Source organism: Passer montanus, unplaced genomic scaffold (assembly GCF_014805655.1).
Source record: "Passer montanus isolate IOZ18808 unplaced genomic scaffold, ASM1480565v1 scaffold10, whole genome shotgun sequence".
NCBI classification, from domain to species: domain Eukaryota; kingdom Metazoa; phylum Chordata; class Aves; order Passeriformes; family Passeridae; genus Passer; species Passer montanus.
In genome coordinates, this window is record NW_024356505.1 from 12,597,624 (window position 1) to 12,607,543 (window position 9,920).

The 9,920-nt window shown below is 44.8% G+C and overlaps 1 protein-coding gene across 1 annotated transcript; it reads right to left on the reverse strand.

The window, feature by feature from the left end:
- Window positions 1-1,851: 1,851 nt before the first annotated feature.
- On the reverse strand, window positions 1,852-9,093 carry MALSU1 (mitochondrial assembly of ribosomal large subunit 1). Its single transcript, XM_039703141.1, has 5 exons — window positions 9,087-9,093; window positions 8,424-8,567; window positions 6,826-7,004; window positions 4,016-4,097; window positions 1,852-2,652 (listed from the first exon to the last, which is right to left on the reverse strand). The coding sequence occupies exons 1-5, from the start codon at window positions 9,091-9,093 to the stop codon at window positions 2,474-2,476; spliced, it is 591 nt and encodes a 196-aa protein (XP_039559075.1). The 3' UTR covers window positions 1,852-2,473.
- Window positions 9,094-9,920: the final 827 nt, after the last annotated feature.

Here is a 9,920-nt window from a genome sequence, read left to right on the forward strand (position 1 = left end):
AACAGAGCATGTGTGCTGGGCAAGACAGCCTGGGCTTCATATGGGTGAGGCGCAGGATTCTTAGACAAACATAAAAACTGTTGAGAAAGCACTCAAGCTGGGCTCTGACAGATGTTTGTTCAAGTGATGGGCATAAACACTGCTTGAAAATGAAGTTACTCAGATGCAGTGCAGGAAATCAGAGAAATGATGACTACAGTCTCAATTGTTTCTCCCATTCATCTCAGCAAGGGATCCTTCACAGAGCCAAACCTACGAGTACCTGTCTGGAAGGACTGAATGCTGACTCTACAGACTCCTTGCACAAACTGTTTGGTATTTTTATTTTACCCAGAAATCACCTGATTTATCCAAATCATTCCCAAATGTTTTCTTTCCAAAAGGGCTTTAGTGTTGCACAGTACTGGTCATCCAGCCTGGGTTAATTCCTACCTCCCAGCTTCTAGGACTATCAGGCCATAGTCCCAGCAAGGCTGGCAGGTAACGTGGCTGGGGCACTGCAGTAGCTCACCAGAGATTAGAAATGCTTCTTTTAAATGTATGAGGATCAAGTTCTTTCCCTGGGCTGGCATTCTGATTGTTTAATAGCAACCAGTGGATGTTCATAGAACTCCTTTTCACATTACACTTTGCCAGTTAAGTCAACTGTATTTGTTTATTTTACTGGGTTTTTTCTCCTCTGTTTTTTTTTTTTTTTTTGTCTTGTCTTAGAGAGGAGTAACCCTTTTCACCTCTAAGAGTCCTAGCCTGTTCACAGAGCTGCTCTTTTCTGGGTACTCCTTTTTTTACTGCTCTTTCAGACAGGATACTGTATGTGGTTCTAGTTACTAAATGTGGCCTCACATAATGGTGTAATGTTTGCTGAACCTACCTCTATTCATCACATATCCACAGCAGCAGTGAAAGGGAATGAGTTGAAGTTACTCCTACGCATCACTCCTAGGAGGAAATGCCTGATTTAGAACCCATCAGGCTGTAAGACAGCCAAGGTTATCTTTCTCCCATGTGATTACTTTCAAGAAGTGTCATGAAGCATTTTGAAAACCTTTCTCTGCAGTTAGATTTCCCAACAACATATTTTCTGTGGGCAAAGATGTTTTATCTGCATGGTTTAACTACACTTAACAAATACCCTTAATCACAGAACTATCTGCTGCCTGGTATCAAAGAGCAGGTGAACTTGGAGGCAATGATTCATTAAAAACAGAGGGTAGACACAGCAAGAAAACATGACCTGAAATAGAGGGAGAAGTGGGTTTTGGCTTGTTTGGATTCTTTTAAACAAACACACTTCCTCCTGAACAACTCAGCTACAGGCATGAAAACCAGGCTCACTTTGAGCATTACAGAAGCTGTGGGCAGGGCACAGATGCAGACAGGGCTTGCAGTAATTTGTGGGGCTTTGGGGAGAAAAAGATGATTACCCTCAAGATCTCCTGTTTCTGCTTTCTGATACATGGCAGAGCAAACTTTTCCAGGAGGCAGAGATCCTAACCCAGTGATGAAACCCCTGTCCTGTAGTATAGAACAGCATCTTGTCTTACACAAATTGGTTACCACCTTGCAGTTCTTTAACTGGTTATGAGACCATGCATCAGTCACACTAAGAACCCACTCAACAGTGACTTCTGAAATTGCTGAACAGTCCATTAGCAGCAAATAATGCTCAGTGACCAAGGGCTTCCTATAGAACTTTTTTCCCCCTTCAAAGAGTTGAAGGTTTTCACTGCCTTGGTGTATTGTCTCAGTATCCCTTTTCAGAAAGTAGGTGAGAAGAAAGCCAGGAGAGGAGTCAACTGCACATGCAGGATGAGCTGAATCCTCTCACATGAAAACAAGTAATTGAAGCACTTCAGTTTGGGGCTTTTTTATTATTAAAACCAGGTTTGCCTTGGCTGGAAAACTGATTTACTGTTCTGATAACTCAAAGCACATTTATTTGTCACTGTTGCTCTTGGCTTTTATGTTCTCAGTAACACCAGTCTGTTTTCAGCCCCCAATTCAGACCATGACTTGCTTTATTGTGACCAGAAGCAAATGGCTCAACACAAGAAGCGTCATCTCAACTGTACTATTTCAGTTTTTCCTTGCAGCACTCCAGTCTGTTTTGCACTACCACTACAGGGTGTCTTTCAAAGATTTAGAAAAACAATTACTCTAGAGGCTGAGCATGAGTTCCAGCTTAAGCAGCTGTCTTTGCCCTGCTCTTCTCACTGCAAACTCCACTAGGCCAATGGCTTCCCTGGGAAGCTCTGCCAGGACTCCTTCTCTGACATTTCATGGCTGGACTCTTCAGGGTTTTTCCCAATCCAATCTTAAGTTTCCATGATTCTGCTCACTTTAGCTTGCTCAGAATTCTACCTGGGCAAATCCAATAAAAACTCTGTTTTGTACTGATCAACTGTACTGACTGCTCAGTTCTCAAGACTGTATGACTCAGGCACACTTGTCCTCTTTCCATGCAGTAGCTGCTTCAAGTTCTTGTCTCAAGATGATCACTGCTGTTAGGAGTCAGTCCAAAGATAAAGTCCTTTGGCAGGGACTGTGGAGCCATCTGTGCTAACTGGTCATCGTAGGGACCAAGAGTCCACAGCTTCTCCAGTTCATAAACTTCTCGTGTCTCTGGCAGCATGAAATGGACCACTATGTTACCTGCACAGAACAGAAATTCACAATGAATTCATGGGAACAGTAAAGCACTACTACACCTCCAGCTGAGCAAAGAGTTTAAGCCCTCCATCCCCTTTCTGGCTAGATACAACATGGCAGCTGACAAAGGTCCCTTCCTAAGCTGCTGCTTCCAGGTCGCAAGCAGCGTTAGGAATTGGTCAGTCTTTCAAAAAACTCCACGACTACAGTAACAAGACATGAGACACAATACTTTCAAATAGGACACTATCACAAGATTCCAAACCAAAGACATTATGACTTCTACGAAACAGAAGAAATACAAAGGAATTTCACTTTGTGAAGAGTTCCCCGAGGTGACAGATGGATTTTAAGCTTTCTTGTACTGTCAGCATTCTGCTAAAGCCAAGTAATTTTCCCTAGGTGTGTTGCTCACACTTCTCAGGTGGTTTTTATAATGAAGTAGGTTCAAATTTTGATGTACTAAGTTCTTCTGGTTTCATTAATCCTGTGCAAACAGCACAGAATGTTAATTCCACTGTTTGTCTAATGCACTTCTCTGTAGTTATTCCCTTAAATTCCAATCAATTTCTGCTCAGCTCCTCAGGTGGTTTTTATAATGAAGTAGGTTCAAACTTGGATGTACTAAGTTCTTCTGATTTCATTAATCCTGTGCAAACAACAGCAGAGAATGTTAATTCCACTGTTTGTCTAATGCACTTCTCTGTAGTTATTCCCTTAAATTCCAATCAATTTTCAGTTATTACCATCAATAATTATTATCATTAAGTAGCCAAGGCTTAACATCAGTGGCTGCAGTGCTCCTCACTCATCCGTAAGTGAAGTTTTCATCGTTTATGTCAAAACACCAAGCCAGGGGCTGAGATTCTAAAAGTAGCAGTGAAGGAGAACTGCTTTTTGAATGTAGTCTTTTGTACTTGTGTAGAGTTTCACACTTGTAGAATACAAGAATTAAACTCAATTTCTTAGGACTGAGGTTTTACCCTGATAGCATGATCTGGTCAGAGAAAAGTCTGTTCAACAGTTCACTAGTAAGGCAGTCTACAATGAGCTCCCATTTACCCAAACATAGATTACAGAAACCTGAGAAAACTGACTGAAGCAGCTTTCTTCCCCCCACTATTGTTACCTTCAATTTATTAGGACCTGTTTTAGCCACTGAAGAGTAATTACTGTTTTTTTTTCTTAGTGCCAAAGATATTTAATGGAAAATCATTTATTATTTCAGTGAGTTCAAGCAACAATTGGAACTCCCAAACAGCAGAGAACTGTGAACTTTCCACAGCAACCAAGGTTCATGGTGAGATGCTTCTGTCAACAAAGAGCTCATGCAGAACTTTGTCTTCTCAGATTCACAAATATTTACCAAAGTCAATGCACAGCCAGTCATCTGTCTGTTTTCCTTCAATGTGAGTATGAGGACCACCTTCTTCTTTGAGATGCTTGTACTGAAAAAAAAAAAAAAAGGAAAATTAAGTCTTTTACATTTATTTAAAAAGCACTCAAACTTAACAGAGAAGGTTGACTTTGCTGAGTTGTTTTAAAGCTTAAATGGGTTAGATTGCTTCATGTTGGTCCTGGGGTCTGCACAAAAGAAAAAGGTTAATATACACTTGCAGTGTAAGGAAATAGGTACAGATTTCTCAAATCTGAAATCCTAATGCTCTGGATTTCCATACAGTTGTCCAAGAATTTTATAGGTATCTTTTATCAAGAAGAATATTAAATACAACTGCTTACAGTAGTCTTTCCATTACTGGGTCCCTATAGCTGCCACCACCACCAGGTTTCATTTCTGATTCCTTTCACTGGTGGTTTACACTGGCAGGCTGAGGATGCAGAAATGGAGATGCTGAGCTTATTCTCTTCTCAGATGGAAGGGAGTGGGGCAAAACCACGTTTCATCCCCTGCCATGAAGAAGGCATTCAAACCAGCCCCCTGCCCCTTGAGGGCACACAGCCAACACTCACTGCATGCTGGGGGAAGCAGGACCAGCACACAGACTCCTGCCTGGGAGAGGGGAGGAGCAGCTCAAAGCAGGGCTGCACAAGGGCAGTCAGGGAAAGTGGGCAGTTCTCTGTGCAGCACGTGGTGCCTTTTGTAGGTGCCAGCTTGAGAGGCTCAGCTGTCCCCAGCCAGAACATGAAGAAGCCAAACACCCACCAGAGCGGGAGAAATTTGACAGCTCAAGGCTGAAGTATGGTCACTTTCAGATCTGGCCATAACCTACTTGTTCCTCTACAAGGAGTATGGACAGAAATGGCTCCAAAAGTCCATTCTGCCAAGGAAGACAGAACACAAAACATCATGTACCAGCATGGCTGGCTGGCAAATGAGTCTCACTTCACTGGGAATGCAATTACCACAAAATGCAGCTGTTCCTGGTTGCTCCACACAATGTTAGCTGCTGGGTAATGATGCTAGCTTTCAAACCAGCATGGAAAACTTTTAAAATGTTAACTCAGAACCAGTTCTACCTTCCTTTCTTTAAGATGGCTTGTGAGGTATCTTCAAAAGACTCCAACAGTCTGCTCAAAATGCTAAAAAGCCCAGTATGAACTGCCATCAGCTATCATCAGGTTTCAAAGGCTGATCCCTGCTACAAGTTTCCAAGCCTCCTCTTTAGAGGCTGTGTAAGGTGAACAGATACAATACAGCCAAGTGTTAGCTTCTTCCTCTGACATGAAACCAGATGGGGATGTGGGCCTTTGCCATTCACAAGTTCCTGGAAGTGGAACAGGAAGAAGATCTCCTGCTACACCTGAGCACCTCTTTGTTTTACTGAGAGTAAATCATGAAGGTTTAGGAATGGTAGTAAAGCTTGCCACCTGCCTGGCAGCACTCTGGAGCACTTGTTCTGCTTTACATCTTAAGCTTCTGTGACTATTTACCTAGAAAATTTCCAATGTGAGACAAACTCAGGAACCCCCAAGTACTTGACCAGGCTTCCCAGTTCCTCAGGATGCCCAGGAGGACACCATGCCTCCCAAGAGGCTCTGCCCTCGCAAAATTGCTGTTTTTACAGCCACCAGAGGGTGCAGCCATGAAGCCCAGCCAAGTTTTTGCAGGGCAAATGGTACTCACTGATCTCTCCTGGTCTGGAGGAAATGAAAAACTGTTAAGACTAGCAAGTTATACAAGCAATAGAGTACATACTAAGCACTTTGATTTAGCATACTCAAATCACATTAATGCAACTTCCAGCTTAAGGCAAAATTTTGGTTTGCAAAGATGTGCCAGTTCCTGCAGAGAACACAAGAAACTCCCCATACCTGCTCAGAAAGGCCCTGAAAAGCTAAACCATCTCTCCCACTCTCCTTTCCCCCAAGAGTCTCACAGCTGAAACAATGGGATTGGAAGGAAGAAAGCAAAACCAAGAGTGAAAGGAAAAGTGGGGTCAGGAAGGGCAATAAAGTAGGTGGTGAGGAGGCAAACTCCAGGCTGAGTACAGACAGCTGCCTGATGGGGCTGGTCACATTCCTCACGCTGTGCTTTTGAACAGCTGCATGGATCTTCTCAGGCAAGAAAGTTTCTCCCTCCTGAGTTTCACCCTCATCTCTAAGCTCAACTGGTAATTTCACTCTGACCTGCATTCCTGTACTGAAAAGCTCTCATTCTTCCAAAGCCAAACAGCAGAGGATTTCTGGGCAGGGATGGCTGCTGCTGCTTCTCCTCTCCTGCAGTACATGCACAGCAGGGTGACCAGTTTGCTCAAAGCTCATGAGGGGATCCTGGGCCTCTTAAGAGGCCAAGCTTTCTTCCAGCCTCATAAGGTACCTAAGAAAGTGGAAATTCTAAGATCAAGGTTTGAGAACAGCCAGATGAAGCTATTTTGAATGACTGAGTATTCCCAGGTGCTTGCTGGACAAAAATAAAGGCAGACAGAGGTCATCATCACCATCTCACATCATTCACGTTCTAGTCACCCAGCTGTGATGTCCTCAGGGTTCTACACACAGAGAGGGCTGTTTCTAAAACATAATACCTATATTTTGTGCAGTACTGCTAAAGGAAATAAACCAGTTACTTCCTAGATGTATTCAGGACTAAATGACATAATGTCACCAGTTTCATCTTACCTGGCACACCCCTACACATGCAATCCTGGGGAAATTCCCATCACAACACTTAAACCCACTCCCAAAATTCAGAGAGAGCAGCAAGATCTGTCTTACCATTTTCAGCATGTAATTTGCCATTGCATGGAGATGCCGTGTTGAAAATCCGCTCACAATTATAAAATAATCACAGTATTTTAGTTCTGGAGATAGCTGGATGACACAGATGTCTTTAGCATTTTCTTGCCTCAGCAGTGCTACAGCCAAGTCAATGTTGAACTTTGGAAGAGCAGTATCTGGAGCACATAGAAAAAAAAAACAGTACAGCGGCAAATTTTCTTTTTAATTGCAAAAATAAACCATTTAGAGCCATAAATTAACAATTAACTGAACTATAGCCTCACTGTGAGTTTGGCTTGATACTGACAATGCAACATGACTGCAGATTTTTCAAAATCATTTTTACAGCCACCAAAGCGGAGAAGTAAGCACTCTTCCAATGAACAACACTATCACTAGATGTAACAGTTGCCCAAATGAAACGTTGGTATTTGCTAAGTTACTTATTTCTTGGTTTTGCCATTTAAAAGCCAATAATATCATCACACTTGTAAATGCAAATGAATTAAACCTAAAGACTCGACATTATTAAAACAACAGACAAAATTGAAAATATTTCAGAACTATGCCTTTCAACAATCTGTGATAATACATTGTGATTAAACTGTTCTAGAATCTTAAGCAGAAGAAACCAATATTTTAAAAATGGAGCTGACATGATGCAGAGTGAAGACATTTTTTCATCTGCAGGCAGAGTAAAGCCACTTTTTCTTCTTTTTCCTAGCCTGATCTGGTGCAGAGCACTATGATATTGTAAACAATGCTTCAGTCCTTCAACAATTTAAGGAAGCCAGCTTACAAAACAGTAAATCAGTGAAAGTATGTTCTGTTCACACTATGAAATGAGTTTATTTCTAATTTGTCCTAATTAGGTAGATACAACTTGTATGCGCACTTTAGGCATAATTTGAATCTGTCAGCAGCGCTAGTCTACCACTATAAAATGAACATTAGTGCAGACTGAGCACCAGCACAAAGCCAAGCTTTATATTTCCCAATATAAAGAAGCCAAACCAAGGAACAATAGCTACAATTATATGCATGAATGGGGATATGAAATTGGATCAGATCTCTGCAAATGTAAGGCTTTCAGCTCAGGGCACACGTTCAACTTTTTGCTGTGGTCACACATCTTGAAAATTAGCAGTGGCCACAGACACTCCAGGCACAGCGGTTACAGAAGTCAAACATTTGCCCGGCAGCCACCTGAGAAGCCTCCCGAGCCTGCCTGGAGAACGGACGGCCTAGAAGTCACCAGGCACGGCTCGGCGCGGTCAGACCCAGGCCGGAGGAGCTCTGCGGAGCGGCTCGTGCCGGTCACCAGCTGCTGCCGCCGGGGCGGCTGCGAGCGCAGCACTCCCCGCGGCCGGGCAGGGCCCGCGCACACGGACCGCACACAGCTCCCGCTCCCCGCCCGGCTCCTCACTGCCAGGGCCGGCCCAGCGACCCCGCGGTCCGGGCCGGTCCCACCGCACCGGGCACGGCGAGGATTCCCCGCAGCCGCGGTTCCACGCCTGCCCCTTCTTCCAGGGGCTCACACTCCGCTCAAGGTCCCGCCGGGCGCCTCCGCGGCGCGGCCCCGGGCTGGGCCCTACCTGCCGGCTGGCGCCGCTCCGCCGCCCCCAGCGCCCCNGGCGCGCGGCGCTGCCCCCGAGGCGCTCTGGGCCGGCCCCGCTGGGCCCGCGGCTCCTGCGCTCGGAGCGGCCGCTGGCTGCGGGGCTGGGCGGGCCACGGAAGGGCTTCGGTTGGGAAGGAGCTTAAAGATCATCCCGTTCCGACCTGCCTGCCTTGGGCAAGGATGCCTTCCGCTAGACGGTGGCTCAGGGCCCCATCCAGCCTGGGCTTGAGCACTTCCCAGGGATGAGGCAACCTCACTGAGCAACCTGTTTCAATGCCTCACCACCCCCATGCCTCACAACAGAGAAATTTTTCCTAATACCTAAACCTCCTATCGTTCAATTTGAAGCCATTTCCCCGTGTTCTGTTGCTTGTCTTCCCAGGCAGGTGCAGCTGGTCTGTTGGGTTTGCAGCCGCATCTGGCCTGTGGGATTGTGAGCCAGAAAACAGATGCGGGTTAACTTGGGATGCATCCTGAGGGTGGCTGTTCCATACCACGGCTTGGGAACGTGGGCCAGACAACTGAAGAAGCATCACTTCTAAAGATGATTTGGCCTGTCTGGATTTGAGAGGATCATTCCTGCTCTGCAAACACCGCTGTGTTGTGCGGGGTTGATGGGCAGCTGGAAAGGGGCAGGTACAGTACATGGGCGCTTCCATATACACCCAAACCACATATCCCAACTCAAGCCTTTTGCCCCCTTTTATAGGCCACAGTTTTGCCTAAAAAACTGCACCTTCTTTGAAACTAACATGATTTTCCTGTGGAATGTGTTTTCTGTTTGTGTAATTCCTGCATGGTGTTAACGGGCACAGGTTGGCAGTCTTGCTATGCTTGGTTTGCTATGGAGAAAGTTGTCAAGGGTTGAGAAATTATGACCTTTTAGCATTTGTATTTAATGTGGGTGAAACATATCCCTCCGTCTCCTTCCCCTGGAAATCCTGGCATTCACAGGGACACTAAGAGAATTGCTATTCAGAATTCCCACTCTCGCCAAGTATGATGGTCAAATAATGATTTTAAGTTTCAAAGACATAGTCATGGATGGTGCCAGACTCCTTCTGGTGGTACCCAGCAACAGGGCAAAGAGCAGTGACCATAAACTAAAACCAAGAAGTTTCATCTAAACATGAGGAAGAACTTCCTTGCATTGAGGATGGCAGAAGAGGGTGTTCAGGGAGGTTGTGGAGTCTCCCTCTCTGGAGATATTCCTGGACACACTCATGTGTAATTCACTGTAGGTCACCCTGCCTTGGCTGGGAGTCTAGACTAGATGGTCTCCCGAGGTCCCTTCCAACCTAACAAATCTGGGATTATGGAATTTTGTGTGAGTTGTAAAGACCTGCAGTGATATCAGCTTTATCATTAAAGAAGATTTGACTATGCTGCATGAAGCTGGAAGTGATTGTACTAATAAGCCACAGTGGCTGGATGGCTCTTGAAAAGTTTTGTTTCATTCCTCTACAATTCCTTC